The sequence below is a fragment of the Parambassis ranga genome, chromosome 14 (genome assembly GCF_900634625.1).
Source record: "Parambassis ranga chromosome 14, fParRan2.1, whole genome shotgun sequence".
In the NCBI taxonomy this organism is placed as follows: domain Eukaryota; kingdom Metazoa; phylum Chordata; class Actinopteri; family Ambassidae; genus Parambassis; species Parambassis ranga.
The window spans coordinates 4,370,138-4,395,156 of record NC_041034.1 but is presented as its reverse complement, the minus strand read 5'-3'; the positions used below and the strand labels follow the sequence as shown (position 1 = coordinate 4,395,156).

The 25,019-nt window shown below is 42.0% G+C and overlaps 2 protein-coding genes across 4 annotated transcripts in view; both read right to left on the bottom strand.

Moving 5' to 3' along the window:
- Positions 1-7,145: 7,145 nt before the first annotated feature.
- On the bottom strand, positions 7,146-14,734 carry LOC114446125 (uncharacterized). Of its 3 annotated transcripts, XM_028421577.1 has the most exons (4): positions 14,696-14,734; positions 8,547-8,818; positions 8,173-8,478; positions 7,146-7,977 (listed from the first exon to the last, which is right to left on the bottom strand). In XM_028421577.1, exons 2-4 carry the CDS (start codon positions 8,676-8,678, stop codon positions 7,345-7,347), a joined length of 1,071 nt encoding a protein of 356 aa, XP_028277378.1. In that variant the 5' UTR covers positions 8,679-8,818; positions 14,696-14,734; the 3' UTR covers positions 7,146-7,344. The 3 variants fall into 3 exon arrangements, with proteins under 3 accessions (XP_028277378.1, XP_028277376.1, XP_028277377.1); XM_028421575.1 differs by lacking the exon at positions 14,696-14,734 and having other exon boundaries at positions 8,547-9,195; XM_028421576.1 differs by lacking the exon at positions 14,696-14,734 and having other exon boundaries at positions 8,559-9,195.
- LOC114446461 (protein MNN4-like) overlaps positions 9,057-25,019 on the bottom strand; it is a 33,526-nt gene continuing 17,563 nt past the window's right edge. The window contains exons 2-4 of the mRNA XM_028422106.1: positions 13,416-13,479; positions 11,515-12,083; positions 9,057-9,090 (exon numbers count right to left, since the gene is read on the bottom strand). Of these exons, the coding sequence (XP_028277907.1) occupies positions 9,057-9,090; positions 11,515-12,059 (579 nt within the window). The 5' untranslated portion in view covers positions 12,060-12,083; positions 13,416-13,479. The remainder of the gene's footprint in view (positions 9,091-11,514; positions 12,084-13,415; positions 13,480-25,019) is intronic.

The window sequence follows — 25,019 nt, the reverse complement described above, 5'->3', positions numbered from 1 at the left end:
ACACTGAGCAATGAAGTTCTTACTTTGCGAGTTCCCTTCATATGACTTTATACACAACTAAATTAAGATAAAAAAGAAACAGTAGACTTAAGCATAAGAATAAATAAAAATATGAATAAGCAATAGGAAAAATAAAATAAGCAAAATGTGCAGTTCTATGTACAGAGGTAGGACGTTTAGGATCATCGTCGTGCAGGAGAAACAGCAAGTAAACTGTCAGTGATTCATATTTTTATTACCTGAATGATGTCACTCTCAGGTCACTGCTGGACATATGGCTTCAGCTCCATCATTTAGAGTGTTGTTGTGTTGTTATAATGGCCTCTATGTCCTGAACCCTAATTTATAATTTAATTTTTACCCTCTTATTCACTTTGTTCTTCTTTGTTTTATACTGCAGGTCTGGTTCATCATACTCTTCTCGTCTCTGCAGCCACGATGGTGTTTTTATAGAACAGGAGTGTGAGGAGTTCCTCTTCTTTCTTTCTATTCTCCTGCTTTCTCTGTTGTTTCTGCAGCCTCTTAGCCTTTTTCAGCTCCTTCCTAGAGGACCCCTTTGTGAGGAGTTCAGATGTTGCGTCCTCCTCCTTTTGGACCTCCTTCTGTCTGAGCCTGGCTTCGCTCTCCTTCACTTGTTCATGGAGAGCTGTGTTTTCAGCCGGCAGGGAGTTGATGGGGTTCTGCTGTTCAGAAACCTTTAAAGAGAGCTCTTCGTTACTGTCCTTGAGCAGAGTTAACTGTTCCTCTTGCTCATGAGGAAGAGGCTGAACCTTCTCTAGGCTTTCTTTATATTATTATATAAATATAATATTATATTATTTATTCTATAGAATAACTTCCAGGTTTAGCCATCAGTGACTTCATGGTCTTTTCATGGCGTCCTCCCATGTCTTGAATATACTTGGCAACTAAACAAAACAAGAATCAATAGCTTCACATGAATGACGAGAAGAGTGAGTGAATGAAAGCAGAGCGCTGAGCATGACTGTAACCTACACTCTGTGAAGATAAAGTGAAGAGCTGTGAAGCAGGTGTGTCCGTGGCCGAGATCCATCAGGCGAGTGCGTACGTCAGGTTCTCCCGTTTGCTCCAACCAGCGTAAGGCATCATCCAAAACCTCAACGGTGCGATGCTGCAACACCCACAAGTTCAATTCAACAACCCTGATCCTTACACACACACACAGATGTGTTCAAATTTATATTTTCTACCCTGAGAAAAAAAAAAACACTTACCAAGTTTAACATGTTTGCTTTGGTCCTTTTTCAACTAGAACAGAAAACAAAGCAGCATTTTAAACCAAAAACAATGTTCTAAAATGATGGTAAACAAATGTTCATCAGCAGAAACTCACACATTTTGCCCTTATCTATATTCTTTATTGATTTGCCATCTTCAAATATTCCTGATTTCCTTATGAACATATTTATTTGGTAGCATTGTTTTGGCCCTTCTCAACTCAACTCAAAATCCACACACACAGCATCTAAGACAATTATTGGAGCTGCACTAGTTGTGCTCATGGGCAGAGATGGTGGCACTAACTTTAGTCTCTGGCTCAGTTAACTTACAGATCCTTGCTCCAAGGCTCTGAGGATTGTCTCCACTGTCTCAATCTTGCGCAGGTGCTTCAGACGTAGGTCCTCTGTGTTCCTACAAAGAGACAATGACAAACTTATTAGCATCCTGAAACAGTCAGGAAGTATTGTTGGCTGCTAGCAATGCTTACTTTGAGCTGATTAGACCTATTTCTGCAGCCCAGCAAACAGCATTGCTGGACTCGTCCCGCTGCAATAGAATAGGAAGCCAAAAGACACAGATTTTCATCCGCTGTCCAGCCTCCTTTTTGATTTCAAGTGGGATCTGACTCCATCGTTCAAAAACTGACTCTATAAACAACAAAAGAACAGGCATTAAAAAAAAAACAGCTTACAAGAAATGCTCCATATGAAGGACTCACCGTTTCATTTATATATTTAGGAAAACTGAACTATACTGTTTCCACATAAAATTATAAATAAAAAGGTTACCAAACTGACATTACTCTTGTTTTGACTGATCATAATCTAATGAGCCAAATTACTCTGAACAACAGACACACATCAGGCTCATATCGTGGTCTAAACCAATCAGAGACAGTGAAGGATGGGACCCCCGTGTGTGTATTTTTGAAAACGTGTCTGCTGTAGTCAGCCGAGACCGCAGGAAATCCAGAAGAAGAAGAACGTGGACATAAGCTGTGCAGAGCTGATGCTGTGTGCTAAAGCTTTTTCTATACTCCACGTTACCCGAGGTGACGAGAACAAGAACAAGTTTGTTTCGGCCCGGACTTTTGTGTGTATAACTCCTCATACGGCCCTCTCATTGCACCGCGTGAACACACAGACACATTTCGCTGCTGAACAGCAGAAACTTCAGTTTAGGTGAACATGTAGCGGCGGAGGAAGATTTGTTGCTACTATGCAGGTTTTGCTAATGTGCTGTTGACCTGAATGAGTGATGATAACGAGCCGGTAATGTTCAGGGAGGGGGCGTGACGTGCTCGTAGCATTATAACAGACAGAACAGGTCTGACGGACAGTATTATTTGACCTGTGTGGTTGCATTCATGAAGGCTGATTCACTCGTTTTAAGGAGTTACAGTACATGGTTACATGACAAACGCCCATTTAAAAAGTATTGTGTTCATTACACAAGGTCCAAATTCATTTTAGGATGATATGTGATTATTAAGCCCGTTCATATGTACAAAATGTACTGATGCGTACAAAAATATATGGATTAAGTGTGATGCGGTGCACCTACATTTTGTGCCGGTGCACAAGAAAAAAAGTTAGGCACACCAGTGCAACCAGTGCAAAAAGTTAGTCTAGAGCCCTGTATTGTAAAATTAAATCACACTGTCCAAGTCATCCAAGCAAAGTAGGGCACAACATTACTTTCTACACTCTAATCTGGGATGCCTGTACAGTGGCTTGCAAAAGTATTCATACCCCTTGAACTTTTCCACATTTTCTCACATTATTCCCACAAAAATAAATATATTTTATTGGAATGTTATGTGAAAGACCAACACAAAGTGGCATACAGTTGTGACGTAGAAAGAAAGTTAAACATGAGTTAATTTTTTTTTTTTACAAATAAAAAACTGAAAGGTGCAGTGTGCAAAAGTATTCAGCCCCCTTTTCTCTGAATGCATCCAATTGCCTTCAGAAGTTGCCTGATGATTTCTGACTGATCGAATGTTGACCTAATGACTAGATACAGTCAACCTGTGTGTAATTTAATCTCAGTCCAAATACAGCTGTTCTGTGACGGCCTCTGTGGTTTGTTTAGAGAATACTGGGGCACAAACAGCATCATGAAGTGCAAGGAACACAGCAGACAGGTCAGGAATAAAGTTGTGGTGATATTTAAAGCAGGGTTAGGCTATACAAAGATTTCCCAAGCTTTGAACATCTCACAGACCACTGTTCAGTCCATCATCGGCGAATGGAAGGAGTATGGCACAACTGTAAACCTACTGAGACATGGTCATCCACCTAAACTAACAGGCCAAACAAGGAGAGCACTGATCAGAGACGCAGCCAAGAGGCCCATAGTGACTGTGGATGAATTGCAGAGATCTACAGCTAAGGTGGGGGAATCTGTCCATGGGACAACCATCAGTCATGCACTGCACAAATCTGGACTTAATTGAAGAGTGGCATTAAGAAAGCCATTGTTAAAGAAAACCACAAGAAGTCCTGTTTGCAGTTTGCCAGAAGCCATGTGAGTGACCTAGCAATCATGTGGAAGAAGGCACTCTGGTCAGATGAGACCAAAATTGAACTTTTTGGCCTAAATGCAAAACGCTATATGTGGCGGAAACCTAACACTGCACATCACTCTGAACACACCATACCCACTGTCAAACATGGTGGTGGCAGCATCGTGCTCTGGGGCTGCTTCTCTTCAGCAGGGACAGGGAAGCAGGTCAGAGTTGATGGGAAGATGGATGGAGCCAAATACAGGGCAATCTTGGAGGAAAACCTGTTGGAGTCTGCAAAACACTTGATACTGGGGCGGAGATTCACCTTCCAACAGGACAACAACCCTAAACATAAAGCCAAAGCTACAGTGGAATGGTTTAAAATGAAACATATTAATGTGTTAGAATGACCCAGTCAAAGTCCAGACCTAAATACAATCGAGAATCTGTGGCAAGATCTGAAAACTGAGACATACCCCAAAAGACTTGCAGCTATAATTGCAGCAAAAGGGGGTTCCACAACGTATTGCCTCAGGGGGGCTGAATACTTTTGCATAATGTGAGAAAATGTGGAAAAGTTCAAGGGGTATGAATACTTTTGCAAGCCACTGTAAGTAAATCCAGGCTCAGAAATCACTAATTTAAGAGTCAATGTGCCTGTTGAAGGTGTAATTTAAAAGCTTTAGTTAGAGTCTAGGTTAGATGTCAGCTGATGGAGGTGCAATCACTGTTAGTGAGTAAATATGTGATCAAATTGTTGAGTAAATATTTATGACATTGCTGCATGAAATGCCTCGAATGTTCCTTACCTTGTGGACGAAAAGTGATAACTGTATCATTTTTCTGTAGCAAAAACAAAAACAAAAGTTTATCAATGACCAATAGAAAACAGTAATATCTATATTTTAATAAATAAAATTTGAAACCTGTATTAGTCCCACAATGGGGAAATTGCTTAAGGCAGCCCAGCAAAGAGTGCCATACACCAGTGAGTACACTGGAGGCTATGCAGGTAAAGTGTCTTGCCCAAGTATAGCAGGGTTGTCCAGTAACCTTCCGGTTACAATTAATAATTAATAATGTAATATTGTAAATAATGTATAGTCGTTGTATGGCTCCTTAATGCCATCCAGCCAGGTCTGACAGTACTTAAGAGTTTTATTATAGTTCAGCATGTTTCATAGAGAGAAAAAAACTGACACGTGTCATTAAATCACAACCATGCGGTTCCATGTGTCCATATGTAAAACAGACAGCACATTCACTCAGTATGAGACTTAAAAAGAGAAAGATGATAACAAACATTAATGACATTCTCTCTCAGTGAGGTGTGATTCTTTGTTCTGTAGCTCTCTGTTCAACAAAAACGAAACACACGAGTCACGACACGCACATGTCGGGTGCTCATTCATAGCTGACCGGGCTACTTCCGACACAGCCCAAACGTCGGTTCCGAGTCTCCGACAGCTACATAAAGCTTTATTTAAAACACAAAGTGATAAAATAATGATTGGGGGGGAAAATACTAACTGTCGAGCGCTTGTTTTCAAAAATATTGTTTCATTGACAACACTGAGCTCTGTATATTTCCCATCACTAGTCTGACTCAGCGCTATTAGCATTGTTAGATGCAGCCCAATAGCAAAACTAGCTAGCTTACCTGTAATACACCTGAGAGTCTTTCTATTGACTGTTCAGTTGTCTTCTAGGCACGTAGTTAATTCAGACAGTGTACAGATAAAGTCGTTCACTGTTTTGGGTAATTACATTTAAAACAACAGTCCGCCAAATTAGCGTTTTTCTTTTTTGGGGGTATGTTTATGAAACACAACCTACCAGGAAATAAAGCCACTCCTTCGATTGTTAGCATTGTAGCAAACAAGCTAACGTGCGCAGTCACTACTAGAAGTAAGTAACTCCTCCCGTGAAGTAAATTAAATACTTCTGTGTCCAGTAGTAGTAACGTTACATATATTTCCTGATAAGGTGACACACTTTAACTGTTGTTCAGCAACCTTCCAACACTTTCCCCTGTTTCACCGCACGCAGCTAACCGCGAGCTAAGCCCGGAGAGCAGTTTAGCTAGCTGAAGTAGAAACAGCGTTTGATAAAAGTTATACAATAAAATCACATACCTCCGGATAGCTGTGGTCTTTAGCTGTGGTCTTCGTATATACTGTTCATATTAGTGTGCGGAAGTGAAGCACTTCTCGCGCATGCAGCGCAGCAGCAATCCAACAACAACGTTTGAAGGGGCGGGAGGAGAGATTCTTCTTCTTCTCCTCTGCTGGCTTCCGGTGAGGAGAGGTGGGTGATGGCGCCCTCTACAGATACACAATGCTGTTTTTAATTTGATTTATTCAATACATTAGATGCAGACTGTTAGATATTTGTTTACAGAATCTGAGAACACCCGTAATGTTTTATTTTACTTTGCATCAGTTTCACATGTAATACTACAAATAAATGAAATGTCAAAACAGTTTGTTTTCTTTTAGAATAGAATAGAATAGAATATACTTTATTAATCCCTTTGGGAAGGTCCCTCGGGGAAATTTGGGTACCAGCAGCACTACAACACCAACAGTCAGAGCAAGAGTTAAATAGAATAAGATAAAATAGAATAAAATAGAATATAGTGCAGTAAAAAATAAAGGATAAGAGGAATTATTTACAAACATTGCACACCAGCATAGATTGTCATGTGATATAGTGCAGTAATGTAAAGGAATTGTGTACAAAAAATTTGCACAGCAGCATAAATGGTAATGTATTATAGTGCAGTAAATGTAAACAAACATTGCACAGCAGCATAAATGGTACAGGATTATTGCACATGTAAATTATTGCACGTGTGTTGTATCAGGCGGGCTGTGCTCCTCCCTTCCTTCTCCCCCTCCTGCCAAAAGCAGAGTTGTAGAGTTTGATGGATCGGGGGACAAAGGAGTCTCTGAGTCTGTTGGTCCTGCTCTTGGGGAGGAGCAGCCTGTGACTGTTCTGGCTCCTCTGAGCGCTGATGACAGTGTGCAGAGGATGACTGGCATCGTCTACAATAGCCAGGAGTTTTCTTAGGGTTCTCCTCTCTGCCACTGTCACCAGGGAGTCCAGCTTCATGCCGACCACAGAGCCGGCCCGCCTGATAAGTCTGTCCAGCCTGTTAGCACACCTTTTGTTTATGTTACCCCCCCAACAGACAACAGCATAAAAAAGTGTACTGGCCACCACAGACTGGTAGAACATCCACAGGAGTTTCCTGCAGATGTTGAAGGCTCCCAGTCTTCGCAGGAAGTACAGTCGGCTCTGGCCCTTCTTGTACAGGTGATCTGTACAGCATGTCCAGTCCAGCTTGTTGTCCAGCCACAACCCGAGGTACTTGTAGTTGCCTACAATCTCCACCTCGTCGTCCCTGACGGTCACTGGACGTGGCTGTGGGCTGGACTTCCTGAAGTCGATGACCAGCTCCTTAGTCTTTGAGGTGTTAAGCTGGAGATGGTTCACCTGACTCCAGGTGACATCTGAGGACATCCATACTTCATCTACATTAATTCAACAAGTGCATGATCAATGAATATGATCTGCCTGTGATGTATGATCTAATTTGACCTCAGCTCAAAGTCCTCCCTCTGTCTGAGGAGGTTCTGGAAGGCTTTCTCTCGGTAAATGAAAAAGTTTCTGTTCCGCTCCAGGTCCTGAGCGTTGATAATGCGGGTCACCAGAGCTTGCTGAATGGCCGAAGACTCACAGGGATGGTGCTGCACGTTGTGACTGACGTTTCTCCAAGGCTCGATGACTAACATGTGTTCTTCCTCCTTCCTGCTGTGCCCAGCAGAAATATTGAGTGTGTTTTTATTTATCATACCTACAGTGGTGTCATTGTTTCCCTTCCTGTCTTCGTTGAGTCCAACGTCCTCTGTGGAGCCATGAGTTTTACAGCTTCCAGCAGTTGAATTGGGTGTGGTAGAGTCATTGAATATATCAGCCGAGACACTTGGACTGACCAAACTAATATTAAAAAGGACACTGCTGGAGCATGTTGTATTGGTTGCACTGGTTTCTTTTGGACCACTGGCTGCATTGATTGCAGTGTGATGTGGGCCTGGAGCTGCAGTCTCCTGGATGTTTCTGCGCAGATAAGCTGCGTAGCCCTGAATCAGGTGATTCAGTCCTGTCTTATAAGAAAAACGCAGTGATTTAGCAGATCCCAAAGGCACAGAGTTCAGACGGACCTGTTGGAAGAAGAACAAAAGTATATCTGAGCTTGTCTGTTTTTTAGCACCTTGTCAGACATAACAGAGCTCTTACTAGTTAAGTTGCATTGTGGGTAATGTAGGCAACAGTTTAAGGCACAAAAAAGCATGTGGATACTGCACCATATGGTCATTGACATGTTTCATCTGGAGTTTTCGCCTGCCCGTCCTTACCTGGTGCAGTCTCAGGTGCAGGTGAAAAGCTTCTCCTGCCAACCACTGCTGCATGGACACTGAGCTCATTCTCTTCTTGTTAATCATCCTCTCATAATGATCAAGCAGTTCAAGTTTCAGCAAACTGTCGTAGAGCTCCGTGGTTTCGGCCATTGTCTCCTGGTTGTTGGCGATGCCAAGAATGAGGCGGAGGTAGCTGTTAATTAGCTGGCCAATTCTTGAAGAGGTACTGATGCCAAAAATCATCATGGCCTGGGGTCCCTGCGTTGATAGATGGCCCTCTGTGGATGATCCTTGCACTCGGACCTGATAAGATAACAATTTTTGATTTTTTTTTCTACAAAAAACACACAAAACTGAACAGCTTTGCCTACATGTTGGGCAACCTGGTCAAAAAGCATGGACAGAGCCAGAGCAATGACCCCTACTCCTCCATAGGTGACCCTGCTGCCCCCCAGCTCTCCGATCAGGCTCTGTCTGAACGCCGCTTGCTGCTCTCTGCTCATACCCCGCTGCAGGAAACCATATCGATGCTGCAGTGCTGCTGAGGAGTCCAGTGACAGGAAGGTTGTGAGGACGGGATCCAAGGAGATATCAGGGATGATGCTGGCATCTCGTGCCACAGAGAACAGCTGGTGGACGGTGGCTGGAGAAGGAAGACACAAACCGTGGCCCATCGGGATCATGGCTGCAACTGTCAGTTTAACCAGTGTGTGCTGAGTGTTATCTGTGTTATCTCTGTGTGTTTATTCGGCCCATTCAGGAGGATGTTATCAACGTGACCAGTCCACCATAGAGAGCATGAACAGGAATACAAATGCATGACCTCTTTGTTTAATGAAACAAGGTTTATGCACAAACCTCAGATGTCCTGTAGTTTGAGTCTACATGTTCTGTTTGCAGCCTGTTTCACTGCAGCTGTGGACATAAACAGGCTGAATAGTCTTTTACATCGTTCATTGTTTATGAAAATAGGGCCTTCCTGTTTTATGCAAGTTTGTTTTGAAGGACATGAACAAATGATTTTAGTTGCTATGACTGCTTTGCTGTTTTTTTTCCACAGTGGCTGCATAATAATTGATCATATTAATTATAACGCTGCGGTCTCTCACACTTTGGATGGGTCAATACTCCGTTCTATTCAGAGCATGCCTGTCTGTGCTCATCTGCCCCTCAGCCTAGGATAAATATTAACAAAATCTTCTGTCTGCTGTGACAAAATCAATACAATCTTTTTTTACAATTTTTTTAGCTCAATTTTTGAATATACTGATAAAGTTTCTTATCTATATCTAAAAGGAGATTATATCTCTGTAAGCTATATTTAGGAATTTATACTCAATAGCATGAAAAATCAAGTGTTCCAAATGTTTTGACATCATAGAAGAATTTCACACAACACAAGATTCCATCCAGACTTACTGCAGAACAGTGAGTGAAGATGGATTGCTTCATTTGGCCATCACTAGTCCTGGCTATAATCGAGGAGCGTCAAATTAAGTGTGACCCGAGTCCTAATGAATAAACTGCGAGTCCCCATCTCTACCTAACACCACAGTCAGCATTAATTAGGTTCTGCACTTGAACCACTCATATGGTAAATACACCAGAACCACCACCTGTTATTATTTATATTGTTATATCTTATTAAATATTTAACAAAATGACACTTATAGGCTATTTTTTATTTTTTTAAAGTGTGTGTGTGAGAGAGAGACAAGAGGGCTTCTTCTTGGAGGTGGACTTAAATCTGAGAATTTACTGAAGTTTTGAAGTTTCTGTGTTTCCTCCCGTCCTCTCTTATCCGCCTCAGCTGCCTCCTCCTGTTCTCTCTTTTCTTTCTGCAGCCTCCTTTTCAGCTCCTCCTCTAAGAAACACTTCTCTTCCGCCAGTTTTTGGATCAGACCATCTCTTTCCAGGACAGTCTGGTTGGCCTGGTCCAGGTGCTCTTCTAAGGAAGACTTCTCCTCTGCCAGTTTTTGGATCAGACTGTCTCTTTCCAGGACAGTCTGGTTGGCCTGGTCCAGGTCGCTTTGCAGTGTCCAAATCCCATTTTCCAGCTCTTCACATCTGTCAAAGCATAGGTCCAGTTGCCGCAAAGCAGCCTTTCTGACATCTTCGGTCATGGTTGCAGAGGTGGCCTGGTCCAACTGTGCCTGAAACTGTTGTGTTAATGTTTCAGTCTGTTTCTGCTGGAGTTCCAGAGACTGCTGCAGACAGATGATGTCTGCTTCCCTCTCTGAAAGCTTGTTCTGAAGGTCTTCTCTCTCCTTTTGAAGTTGCTCTTCTAAGGAAGACTTCTCCTCTGCCAGTTTTTGGATCAGACTGTCTCTTTCCAGGACAGTCTGGTTGGCCTGGTCCAGGTCGCTTTGCAGTGTCCAAATCCCATTTTCCAGCTCTTCACATCTGTCAAAGCATAGGTCCAGTTGCCGCAAAGCAGCCTTTCTGACATCTTCGGTCATGGTTGCAGAGGTGGCCTGGTCCAACTGTGCCTGAAACTGTTGTGTTAATGTTTCAGTCTGTTTCTGCTGGAGTTCCAGAGACTGCTGCAGACAGATGATGTCTGCTTCCCTCTCTGAAAGCCTGTTCTGAAGGTCTTCTCTCTCCTTTTGAAGTTGCTCTTCTAAGGAAGACTTCTCCTCTGCCAGTTTTTGGATCAGACTGTCTCTTTCCAGGACAGTCTGGTTGGCCTGGTCCAGCTCCTCTTGCAGGGAACACTTCTCTTCCGCCAGCTTGTGGATCAGACCGTCTCTTTCCAGGACAGTCTGGTTGGCCTGGTCCAGCTCCTCTTGCAGGGAACACTTCTCTTCTGCCAGCTTGTGGATCAGACCGTCTCTTTCCAGGACAGTCTGGTTGGCCTGGTCCAGCTCCTCTTGCAGGGAACACTTCTCTTCCGCCAGCTTGTGGATCAGACCGTCTCTTTCCAGGACAGTCTGGTTGGCCTGGTCCAGCTCCTCTTGCAGGGAACACTTCTCTTCCGCCAGCTTGTGGATCAGACCGTCTCTTTCCAGGACAGTCTGGTGGGCCTTGTCCAGGTCAGCTTGCAGAATGCATAGCATATTTAATGACTCCACACATTTTTTAGTGCGTTGGTCCAGTTCCTTGCTGACGTCTTCAGTTTCAGCGATGGACTGTTCCAGCTCCTCTAGCAGGGAACACTTCTCTTCCGCCAGCTTGTGGATCAGACCGTCTCTTTCCAGGACAGTCTGGTTGGCCTGGTCCAGCTCCTCTTGCAGGGAACACTTCTCTTCCGCCAGCTTGTGGATCAGACCGTCTCTTTCCAGGACAGTCTGGTTGGCCTGGTCCAGCTCCTCTTGCAGGGAACACTTCTCTTCTGCCAGCTTGTGGATCAGACCGTCTCTTTCCAGGACAGTCTGGTTGGCCTGGTCCAGCTCCTCTTGCAGGGAACACTTCTCTTCTGCCAGCTTGTGGATCAGACCGTCTCTTTCCAGGACAGTCTGCTTCTCAGTTTCTAGCTGGCTTTGGACTGAGCAAAGGTTAGAGACCAGCTCCTCATATCTGGAAGGATTTTTTGCTGCCTCCTTACGTTGCTTCTTTTCCACTTTCTCCCTCTCCTTGCGATCCTTCTTCTCCTGTTTCTCCCTTTCCTTACGTTCTTTCTTTTCCTGTTTCTCCCTCTCCTTACGATCCTTCTTCTCTTGTTTCTCCCTCTTCTTGCGATCCTTCTTCTCCTGTTTCTCCCTCTCCTCACGTTCTTTCTGCAACTTCTTTTCTGCATTTTTTTGCTCCTTCTTGGACATCTGAGGCTCGCAGAGTTTTTCTTCCAGGAGCTTCATCTCTCTGACGTCTTTAACGAACTGCTGCATGCTCTCAAGCCTTTTGTCTGTGACTGCAAGTCTCGGTCCTTCCAGTGGCGTAGGAAGCATTAAAAATGTGGGGGGGGGGACCTTCTGTGGGTGGGTGGTGAAAAAAAGTACATAAGTATATTATGAAATATAATAATATGAAGTAGTTGCGATTTCCTGTGGATTTTAACAGTGATTTTAACAGTGTTAAACTATTTTACCTACAGAAGTAAACACTTAATGACTATTTCAGAGACAGATTCAACAAAAACTCGGTGACAAACAGAAACTAGAAAAGCATTTCCTGAAGAAAATGCAAGTTTGATTGCCGCAGCTGAAGCATTGCTTTGAACACTGATGTGAAGGATTGCTCTAAATTGCTGGAGAATCTGCAATCTGAACTTAATTTGCTGAAACACAGTTAAGAATTTACAAAGATGAAGCTCTTATCTGGAAAAGTAGAAAATGTTTTAATATTATGAAGATATGAAAGAGAAACAGCTGAAGACAAGAACAGTATGAAGTCACGACCTTAAAGAATAGCCTGTGAATATACCATATGAAAGGTCTGAGGGTGGAATAATACCATAAGACTATAAGAAGCTCAGGCTGTGTGATTTGAATGTGGAAAAGTAGTATACAGCTGAAGGATCATCAATATGACAGATATAATGCTTAAAGTCTGATAAAGACTACAAATATGGCTGCTTTGTATGCTTCTAGTGTGTCAGTCTGTCACCATGGTAACGGCCCTGCCTGCCTGCCTGCATCCATGGCAACCGGAATGTTTATCAGCTGCCCCTAACTGCAGCTCTCTCTTTCCCCCCTCCTAATGCATTTCCTATGTAAAACCACCCTCCGAACAACGTCTCATATTCTCCAAACCGAAGACTTTAGACAAAAAATAAGAACACCGTCAGAATCCCAAGAAGTTGCTCTACATCTGGTACGATTTTTATGTCTGGGATGTCGAAGATGTGGAGATGGCGGCGAGTTAGAAAATATGGCAGCTCTGCTTCTCTGTTTTTGGTTTTACATTATGTCTCTGGTGCGCGCAGAGCAGGAAGAGAGTGAGAACCAGCCAACTATACGCGCAGGTGCGCCTTGTAAGATTGGCTGATGTTTTTAGTGTTTTATAGCTTCCACAGATGATCAATATTCTTCGTTTTAAAGCTAAATTGCCGAACTAATCGGTTGCTATCGGATTGTAAAGAGAAGTTACACTAATTTAACAAAAAGTGCATCAGAATGAAATCTCCTACCCTACCTTTAAAACACGGTGACATACAGAAACTAATTCCAAGTGAGACAACAGTTTTGTCAACCATACTGGTGCTACTACACTAACAGATTATACAAAACCTCCATATCTGCCGCCTTCTCTCATTTACAGAGACAAAAAATTGTTCACCTGATAGTTTTCCCGTCATCACTCACCTTAGCAATAGAACTTCCTTCACTGGACCTACGTGATGGCCCTGCCTCTGGCTCACTCTCAGTACTAACCTCAAATATAGATGGAGATGGAGAGATTGTGCATTACTTTTCAATTAACAACCAATATAAGTGAGCTTTAAAATATATATATCATCAATGAAATAACATCAGTATATTTTGTTTGAACACAGTGGTCCTCTCATCATCTGAGTTTCAAAAAGTTGTTGGGCCACGAACCAAACTCTGCTTAATGCAGATAATACAGAAACACTGAAAACAGTAAGGCTTTAGCATGAGTTGGACACTTACAATAACGTTACTTCCTCCAGCTTTGACCACGCTCGCCCGAAGAAAGCCACTGGCTTTGTTAGCACCGTTACCATAGTAACGGGGCTTTGTTAGCTAACAAAGTGTTTGATTGTTTGATTGCCTAGCAACGGCAATCAAACTAATAAAGACGTAGAAGAACAAGAGTTTGATTGCCTAGCAACGGCAATCAAACTAATAAAGACGTAGAATAACAAGAGTTTGATTGCCATGGCAATCAAACTAATAAAGACGTAGAATAACAATAGTTTGATTGCTTTGCAGCAATCAAACTAACTAATTCCAAGTGAAACAACAGTTTTGTCAAACATACTGGTGCTACTACACTAACAGCCTCCATATCTGAGGCCTTCTCTCATTTACAGAGACAAAAAACTGGCAAATCCCATAGAAAAATGAACCAAACTGCTTAATGCAGATAATACTGAACCACTAAAAATACTAACTTACAAAAAGATGCATGTCTTTATTTTTATTTGCTTATAAAACTGCTCAATTCACAACAAACCTTGTGGATGTGTTTATAATGATGCGCTGCCTCATCTGCTACATCAGTGTGTCCCTGTTCATATAATGCTCCACTGTGTCCTGACGGTCCATCACATGTGTTTTATTCTTGCTGATAAGAATAGGAGCAGGTGGCTATGTGCACTGGCTAGGCGAGGCTGAAGCTAGCAGGCTAACAGGAGCTAACCTGGCCCTTATTACAACATGGGTTAATGCTGAAAACAACTCTAACTCTCCGTGTCTTTGTTAGGAATCTCCTCATGTCCATTGTGTGTGGGGAGGCAGCAGAAAAGGCAACAACATGTCTTCAGACAAATAATACCGTCTACTGTAACTGAAAGTAAACAGTAGCTACCTCCCAACTTTTCTAAGTTGATTTAACATCAGCCTAACCTCACCTGGGGCCATGTGACAAACAGTAAGGCTTTAGCATGAGCTGGACTTACGTTACCTCCTCCAGCTTCGACCAGCGCCGACGGTTCTCTTTACGGTGTTTTACGCTCGCTCGAAAAACCCACTGGCTTTGTTAGGTCTGTTACTATAGTAACGGTACTGCAGCGCTGTGGTAACCAGGAAAACGCCCCCTTCTACCACGCATCTGTTGGAGCCTTTGATGTTATTTGCGTAAGCTAGCGTAGCTGCTATTAGCATTAGCCATCGTTCGCGTTAGCTTCTTAGCTGAGGCTAGCAAAGCGGAGGAGTAACGCTATTTATATTTATAAGTGTATGTTTTGATTGTGGTGATCGAACCTTTTTTTCTGTCTGCACCAACTACATCGAGCAGACAGGAAGTCAGGCACCAGAATAAAAGCGTTTCCGGTGGATTTTCAAAATAAAACGCTGTCAGACTGAACTCACGCTGATTTAACATCGCTACCGGCAGAGAAACACAGGCACAGCCATGTACGAGGAGATTCCGTTTGAAAAGTAGGGAAACGGCTTTTTATATGATAGAACATGCTTTTATACAGACAACATCAGAAAGGAAAAGACAGGGAGAGAAGCAGCAGCTGTTCTCAGAGTGGAAGGTGAGCAGCTGCCCTGTGTGTTGAGTAGGGTTGGGCGATATTGGCAAAAAAATTAATCACAATTAATTGTGGCATTTAGCCGATAACGATTAATTTGACGATTAATTGATGACAGTTGCACTTACATGTTTTTGACTCTAAATTGGCACAGTGTTCTAGCATGATACCGACAAATCATCAGTCAAGTTAACTACTTCATTCACAACAGGCTAAGCTGGTGAGTAGGCACCAACCAGCCATGGAAATATGTATTGATAATATTGAGGCATAAACTGCTTCAAAATAATAATGAAGCAAACATTTAAAGTAACTTTGTCCTTTAAATGTTTTTATCTTAAGGTCACAAAGCATGTCAACATTAAAATTAAACAGACAAATAGACAAACAAAGTTCAGAAAAGTCACATCAGTGATTATTTCAAGTTAAAAAATGTGTCTGCGCAAATGAACCTGTGACTGGAATATGTCCCACACTAGTGCATGTTTTCACTCAGACTGTAGAACAGCAGCAGAAAAAACAAACAAACAAACAAACCGGACAATTTCACATTTAAATGTGTGTCTGTGCAAATCAACCTACGTTACGTTCTTCCAGCGCTTCGTTTGGTCGTAAGGAGCACAATGACTAAACGTATCGCGGATTCTCGGCTGAGTGGAATTCTTTCCAATATCTGCTGGAGGAGACTTCGCTGTTGTAATGTTTCCTATGTTGCTATGGAGTCCGTAAATAAAGATCGGAGTTTATTCATTTGATACGAGCAAAAATTCAGTTACTATAGCAACAACCAACGCTACACGCGTCACCTAATGCATGTCGCGGCACTATATACAGCTGTAGTGTAGTGTTGTGTCCTCGTTGCGCTTTCTTCGTGCTCGGGCTTATGGTGACAGACGTTGAACTTATGTTAGAAACGTGCTGCTCCGCATTATTTAACTGAACACCACTGTCTTTTTATTGTTATTGTGGGCTCACATGTGCGCGGGTGATGGTGAGACTACGCCGCACACAAAAATGCGTCATCATGACGAGGCACTAATCGCCGTAATCGATAAGTGGCAAATATTAATCGATTACAGTTTTTCTGACGATTAATTGCACACGATACGATTTTGCACAAGCCTAGTGTTGAGGGAGTAAACTGAGCTTTCAGTAACTGCTCTGTAACCCTGCCTGACACATAGAGAGGACATTAACCATCAGATAAACAGGCAGGTTACTACGTGACTTTAGTACGGTAACATAACACACGAGACATTTCACTATATTCACGGCATTCAGATTTGTGAGTTTAACAACTAGCTAGCTGCTAGCTAGCTAACAGTCAACATGGTTGTGCCATTTGTGTGCAAACAATGCCATTGTATTACCTGTCCACAGCATCCCAAGGACATTTGTATCGACACACATTAAAGTCTATATGCTTGTATGCACTACGCTGCACTTTATAACATCGTGCTGGACTTGACCATGTCATTATACTGCGGAGTAGCTCTGTTTTGAGTATTATTGTGTGTGTTTTTTTTGTTGTATTTAATGTCTTTTTGTATATATTGCCTTTTCTGAGCTGTCGGACCAAATTTCGTTGTTCTATGACAATAAAGCGTCTTGATTGTTTCTGATGTCTCAACAGCTGTTACACAGACTGTAAAAAAAGGTGTTTGGATGAATATGTTTCCTTTTCTGATGCCTTGGTGAAACTTTTAACACGTCATTTTACTGTATTACCAAACGTTTGGTTCGTAAGGACATACAACAGGTGATTCTGGAAAATATCAAAACAGTTTTGTAATGATTAATTTGACGCTCCTCGATTATAGCCAGGACTAGTGATGGCCAAATGAAGCAATCCATCTTCACTCACTGTTGTGCAGTAAGTCTGGATGGAATCTTGTGTTGTGTGAATGTTCCAGTATTTATTTTAAATGTATTAGATTTTATTTCAAATTTTTTATTTGTTTAGTTTTTGGTGTCATCTTCAGGAAAGGAAACTGAAAGTGTTTCTGTTTATTCCGCCCTTAATGTGAATGGAAGCACAGGCCCCTGTTTCTTCTTCTTCCCCTTTTCATATCTTTGTTTCTTACATAGGGTTCTTCAGGTCCAGCATAGCAGTTGTTGGATGAATTCTGGAAACAACATAACCTGTGTCAGCAGCATGGCCTGCTGGACTTTGTGGAGACAGTCTATCCATATGTCTTACTATGGAAATATATGTGATGTTACACCTATGATCTCATACATGATATGTTACTGTCATATATGATTGTGCTTGTGCCTATTCTAAGATGTGTGTATTCTGAGAAGCTGTGTCTGTTAGATAACAGAGGGTATAAGAAGGGAGCTGCTCTGAAAAGACCTTGAGCACTCCTACAGAGGCAACTGTCTGTGTATGTGACTGCTCCTTCCTGCAGGAATAAAAGCACTTGAGTGATCAACAGCTGATATTTTGGGTTTTATTCCTAACATAAATGATCAGCAGGAGCAGCTTGGAGTCCAGTCTTCTTCAGCTCCTCCATTAAATGAGCTAACATGGCGCTTTTCACCAGGACAGGCCTCGGTGTGAAAGTCACATTACTGCACGATCTTAGTTACACATCATGTTGGCGATTGTGTAAATGTTTCGGACTGAGGATTCAAGATTCAAGAAGTTTATTGTCAAATGCACAGCACTTTACAGTTACACTGAGCAATGAAGTTCTTACTTTGCGAGTTCCCTTCATATGACTTTATACACAACTAAATTAAGATAAAAAAGAAACAGTAGACTTAAGCATAAGAATAAATAAAAATATGAATAAGCAATAGGAAAAATAAAATAAGCAAAATGTGCAGTTCTATGTACAGAGGTAGGACGTTTAGGATCATCGTCGTGCAGGAGAAACAGCAAGTAAACTGTCAGTGATTCATATTTTTATTACCTGAATGATGTCACTCTCAGGTCACTGCTGGACATATGGCTTCAGCTCCATCATTTAGAGTGTTGTTGTGTTGTTATAATGGCCTCTATGTCCTGAACCCTAATTTATAATTTAATTTTTACCCTCTTATTCACTTTGTTCTTCTTTGTTTTATACTGCAGGTCTGGTTCATCATACTCTTCTCGTCTCTGCAGCCACGATGGTTTTTTTATAGAACAGGAGTGTGAGGAGTTCCTATTCTTTCTTTCTATTCTCCTGCTTTCTCTGTTGTTTCTGCAGCCTCTTAGCCTTTTTCAGCTCCTTCCTAGAGGACCCCTTTGTGAGGAGTTCAGATGTTGCGTCCTCCTCCTTTTGGACCTCCTTCTGTCTGAGCCTGGCTTCGCTCTCCTTCACATGTTCATGGAGAGTGTTTTCAGCCGGCAGGGAGTTGATGGGGTTCTGCTGTTCAGAAACCTTTAAAGAGAGCTCTTCGTTACTGTCCTTGAGCAGAGTTAACTGTTCCTCTTGCTCATGAGGAAGAGGCTGAACCTTCTCTAGGCTTTCTTTATATTATTATATAAATATAATATTATATTATTTATTCTATAGAATAACTTCCAGGTTTAGCCATCAGTGACTTCATGGTCTTTTCATGGCGTCCTCCCATGTCTTGAACATACTTGGCAACTAAACAAAACAAGAATCAATAGCTTCACATGAATGACGAGAAGAGTGAGTGGATGAAAGCAGAGCGCTGAGCATGACTGTAACCTACACTCTGTGAAGATAAAGTGAAGAGCTGTGAAGCAGGTGTGTCCGTGGCCGAGATCCATCAGGCGAGTGCGTACGTCAGGTTCTCCCGTTTGCTCCAACCAGCGTAAGGCATCATCCAAAACCTCAACGGTGCGATGCTGCAACACCCACAAGTTCAATTCAACAACCCTGATCCTTACACACACACACAGATGTGTTCAAATTTATATTTTCTACCCTGAGAAAAAAAAAAACACTTACCTAGTTTAACATGTTTGCTTTGGTCCTTTTTCAACTAGAACAGAGAACAAAGCAGCATTTTAAACCAAAAACAATGTTCTAAAATGATGGTAAACAAATGTTCATCAGCAGAAACTCACACATTTTGCCCTTATCTATATTCTTTATTGATTTGCCATCTTCAAATATTCCTGATTTCCTTGTGAACATGTTTATGTGGTAGCATTGTTTTGGCCCTTCTCAACTCAACTCAAAATCCACACACACAGCATCTAAGACAATTATTGGAGCTGCACTAGTTGTGCTCATGGGCAGAGATGGTGGCACTAACTTTAGTCTCTGGCTCAGTTAACTTACAGATCCTTGCTCCAAGGCTCTGAGGATTGTCTCCACTGTCTCAATCTTGCGCAGGTGCTTCAGACGTAGGTCCTCTGTGTTCCTACAAAGAGACAATGACAAACTTATTAGCATCCTGAAACAGTCAGGAAGGAAATTGTTGGCTGCTAGCAATGCTTACTTTGAGCTGATTAGACCTATTTCTGCAGCCCAGCAAACAGCATTGCTGGACTCGTCCCGCTGCAATAGAATAGGAAGCCAAAAGACACAGATTTTCATCCGCTGTCCAGCCTCCTTTTTGATTTCAAGTGGGATCTGACTCCATCGTTCAAAAACTGACTCTATAAACAACAAAAGAACAGGCATTAAAAAAAAAACAGCTTACAAGAAATGCTCCATATGAAGGACTCACCGTTTCATTTATATATTTAAGAAAACTGAACTATACTTTTTCCACATAAAATTATAAATAAAAAGGTTACCAAACTGACATTACTCTTGTTTTGACTGATCATAATCTAATGAGCCAAATTACTCTGAACAACAGACACACATCAGGCTCATATCGTGGTCTAAACCAATCAGAGACAGTGAAGGATGGGAACCCCGTGTGTGTATTTTTGAAAACGTGTCTGCTGTAGTCAGCCGAGACCGCAGGAAATCCAGAAGAAGAAGAACGTGGACATAAGCTGTGCAGAGCTGATGCTGTGTGCTAAAGCTTTTTCTATACTCCACGTTACCCGAGGTGACGAGAACAAGAACAAGTTTGTTTCGGCCCGGACTTTTGTGTGTATAACTCCTCATACGGCCCTCTCATTGCACCGCGTGAACACACAGACACATTTCGCTGCTGAACAGCAGAAACTTCAGTTTAGGTGAACATGTAGCGGCGGAGGAAGATTTGTTGCTACTATGCAGGTTTTGCTAATGTGCTGTTGACCTGAATGAGTGATGATAACGAGCCGGTAATGTTCAGGGAGGGGGCGTGACGTGCTCGTAGCATTATAACAGACAGAACAGGTCTGACGGACAGTATTATTTGACCTGTGTGGTTGCATTCATGAAGGCTGATTCACTCGTTTTAAGGAGTTACAGTACATGGTTACATGACAAACGCCCATTTAAAAAGTATTGTGTTCATTACACAAGGTCCAAATTCATTTTAGGATGATATGTGATTATTAAGCCCGTTCATATGTACAAAATGTACTGATGCGTACAAAAATATATGGATTAAGTGTGATGCGGTGCACCTACATTTTGTGCCGGTGCACAAGAAAAAAAGTTAGGCACACCAGTGCAAAAAGTTAGTCTAGAGCCCTGTATTGTAAAATTAAATCACACTGTCCAAGTCATCCAAGCAAAGTAGGGCACAACATTACTTTCTACACTCTAATCTGGGATGCCTGTACAGTGGCTTGCAAAAGTATTCATACCCCTTGAACTTTTCCACATTTTCTCACATTATTCCCACAAAAATAAATATATTTTATTGGAATGTTATGTGAAAGACCAACACAAAGTGGCATACAGTTGTGACGTAGAAAGAAAGTTAAACATGAGTTAATTTTTTTTTTTTACAAATAAAAAACTGAAAGGTGCAGTGTGCAAAAGTATTCAGCCCCCTTTTCTCTGAATGCATCCAATTGCCTTCAGAAGTTGCCTGATGATTTCTGACTGATCGAATGTTGACCTAATGACTAGATACAGTCAACCTGTGTGTAATTTAATCTCAGTCCAAATACAGCTGTTCTGTGACGGCCTCTGTGGTTTGTTGAGAGAATACTGGGGCGCAAACAGCATCATGAAGTGCAAGGAACACAGCAGACAGGTCAGGAATAAAGTTGTGGTGATATTTAAAGCAGGGTTAGGCTATACAAAGATTTCCCAAGCTTTGAACATCTCACAGACCACTGTTCAGTCCATCATCGGCGAATGGAAGGAGTATGGCACAACTGTAAACCTACTGAGACATGGTCATCCACCTAAACTAACAGGCCAAACAAGGAGAGCACTAATCAGAGACGCAGCCAAGAGGCCCATAGTGACTGTGGATGAATTGCAGAGATCTACAGCTAAGGTGGGGGAATCTGGCCATGGGACAACTATCAGTCATGCACTGCACAAATCTGGACTTAATTGAAGAGTGGCATTAAGAAAGCCATTGTTAAAGAAAACCACAAGAAGTCCTGTTTGCAGTTTGCCAGAAGCCATGTGAGTGACCTAGCAATCATGTGGAAGAAGGCACTCTGGTCAGATGAGACCAAAATTGAACTTTTTGGCCTAAATGCAAAACGCTATATGTGGCGGAAACCTAACACTGCACATCACTCTGAACACACCATACCCACTGTCAAACATGGTGGTGGCAGCATCGTGCTCTGGGGCTGCTTCTCTTCAGCAGGGACAGGGAAGCAGGTCAGAGTTGATGGGAAGATGGATGGAGCCAAATACAGGGCAATCTTGGAGGAAAACCTGTTGGAGTCTGCAAAACACTTGATACTGGGGCGGAGATTCACCTTCCAACAGGACAACAACCCTAAACATAAAGCCAAAGCTACAGTGGAATGGTTTAAAATGAAACATATTAATGTGTTAGAATGACCCAGTCAAAGTCCAGACCTAAATACAATCGAGAATCTGTGGCAAGATCTGAAAACTGAGACATACCCCAAAAGACTTGCAGCTATAATTGCAGCAAAAGGGGGTTCCACAACGTATTGCCTCAGGGGGGCTGAATACTTTTGCATAATGTGAGAAAATGTGGAAAAGTTCAAGGGGTATGAATACTTTTGCAAGCCACTGTAAGTAAATCCAGGCTCAGAAATCACTAATTTAAGAGTCAATGTGCCTGTTGAAGGTGTAATTTAAAAGCTTTAGTTAGAGTCTAGGTTAGATGTCAGCTGATGGAGGTGCAATCACTGTTAGTGAGTAAATATGTGATCAAATTGTTGAGTAAATATTTATGACATTGCTGCATGAAATGCCTCGAATGTTCCTTACCTTGTGGACGAAAAGTGATAACTGTATCATTTTTCTGTAGCAAAAAGAAAAACAAAAGTTTATCAATGACCAATAGAAAACAGTAATATCTATATTTTAATAAATAAAATTTGAAACCTGTATTAGTCCCACAATGGGGAAATTGCTTAAGGCAGCCCAGCAAAGAGTGCCATACACCAGTGAGTACACTGGAGGCTATGCAGGTAAAGTGTCTTGCCCAAGTATAGCAGGGTTGTCCAGTAACCTTCCGGTTACAATTAATAATTAATAATGTAATATTGTAAATAATGTATAGTCGTTGTATGGCTCCTTAATGCCATCCAGCCAGGTCTGACAGTACTTAAGAGTTTTATTATAGTTCAGCATGTTTCATAGAGAGAAAAAAACTGACACGTGTCATTAAATCACAACCATGCGGTTCCATGTGTCCATATGTAAAACAGACAGCACATTCACTCAGTATGAGACTTAAAAAGAGAAAGATGATAACAAACATTAATGACATTCTCTCTCAGTGAGGTGTGATTCTTTGTTCTGTAGCTCTCTGTTCAACAAAAACGAAACACACGAGTCACGACACGCACATGTCGGGTGCTCATTCATAGCTGACCGGGCTACTTCCGACACAGCCCAAACGTCGGTTCCGAGTCTCCGACAGCTACATAAAGCTTTATTTAAAACACAAAGTGATAAAATAATGATTGGGGGGGAAATACTAACTGTCGAGCGCTTGTTTTCACAAATATTGTTTCATTGACAACACTGAGCTCTGTATATTTCCCATCACTAGTCTGACTCAGCGCTATTAGCATTGTTAGATGCAGCCCAATAGCAAAACTAGCTAGCTTACCTGTAATACACCTGAGAGTCTTTCTATTGACTGTTCAGTTGTCTTCTAGGCACGTAGTTAATTCAGACAGTGTACAGATAAAGTCGTTCACTGTTTTGGGTAATTACATTTAAAACAACAGTCCGCCAAATTAGCGTTTTTCTTTTTTGGGGGTATGTTTATGAAACACAACCTACCAGGAAATAAAGCCACTCCTTCAATTGTTAGCATTGTAGCAAACAAGCTAACGTGCGCAGTCACTACTAGGAGTAAGTAACTCCTCCCGTGAAGTAAATTAAATACTTCTGTGTCCAGTAGTAGTAACGTTACATATATTTCCTGATAAGGTGACACACTTTAACTGTTGTTCAGCAACCTTCCAACACTTTCCCTTTACTTTGTTTCACCGCACGCAGCTAACCGCGAGCTAAGCCCGGAGAGCAGTTTAGCTAGCTGAAGTAGAAACAGCGTTTGATAAAAGTTATACAACAAAATCACATACCTCCGGATAGCTGTGGTCTTTAGCTGTGGTCTTCGTGTATACTGTTCATATTAGTGTGCGGAAGTGCAGCACTTCTCGCGCATGCAGCGCAGCAGCAATCCAACAACAACGTTTGAAGGGGCGGGAGGAGAGATTCTTCTTCTTCTCCTCTGCTGGCTTCCGGTGAGGAGAGGTGGGTGATGGCGCCCTCTACAGATACACAATGCTGTTTTTAATTTGATTTATTCAATACATTAGATGCAGACTGTAGATATTTGTTTACAGAATCTGAGAACACCCGTGATGTTTTATTTTACTTTGCATCAGTTTCACATGTAATACTACAAATAAATGAAATGTCAAAACAGTTTGTTTTCTTTTAGAATAGAATAGAATAGAATATACTTTATTAATCCCTTTGGGAAGGTCCCTCGGGGAAATTTGGGTACCAGCAGCACTACAACACCAACAGTCAGAGCAAGAGTTAAATAGAATAAGATAAAATAGAATAAAATAGAATATAGTGCAGTAAAAAATAAAGGATAAGAGGAATTATTTACATTGCACACCAGCATAGATTGTCATGTGATATAGTGCAGTAATGTAAAGGAATTGTGTACAAAAAATTTGCACAGCAGCATAAATGGTAATGTAGTATAGTGCAGTAAATGTAAACAAACATTGCACAGCAGCATAAATGGTACAGGATTATTGCACATGTAAATTATTGCACGTGTGTTGTATCAGGCGGGCTGTGCTCCTCCCTTCCTTCTCCCCCTCCTGCCAAAAGCAGAGTTGTAGAGTTTGATGGATCGGGGGTCAAAGGAGTCTCTGAGTCTGTTGGTCCTGCTCTTGGGGAGGAGCAGCCTGTGACTGTTCTGGCTCCTCTGAGCGCTGATGACAGTGTGCAGAGGATGACTGGCATCGTCCACAATAGCCAGTAGTTTTCTTAGTGTTCTCCTCTCTGCCACTGTCACCAGCGAGTCCAGCTTCATGCCGACCACAGAGCCGGCCCGCCTGATAAGTCTGTCCAGCCTGTTAGCACACCTTTTGTTTATGTTACCCCCCCAACAGACAACAGCATAAAAAAGTGTACTGGCCACCACAGACTGGTAGAACATCCACAGGAGTTTCCTGCAGATGTTGAAGGCTCCCAGTCTTCGCAGGAAGTACAGTCGGCTCTGGCCCTTCTTGTACAGCATGTCC

Bases quoted from the DNA above. Each gene is read 5' to 3' on its own strand.
- LOC114446125 (XM_028421575.1), bottom strand. From the start codon at position 8,858: ATGATCCCGATGGGCCACGGTTTGTGTCTTCCTTCTCCAGCCACCGTC. The intron at 8,479-8,546 runs GTAGGCAAAGCT...TTATCTTATCAG, and splicing joins TTGACCAGGTTGCCCAACAT to GTCCGAGTGCAAGGATCATC. The intron at 7,978-8,172 runs GTAAGGACGGGC...TTCTTCCAACAG, and splicing joins TGCACCTGAGACTGCACCAG to GTCCGTCTGAACTCTGTGCC.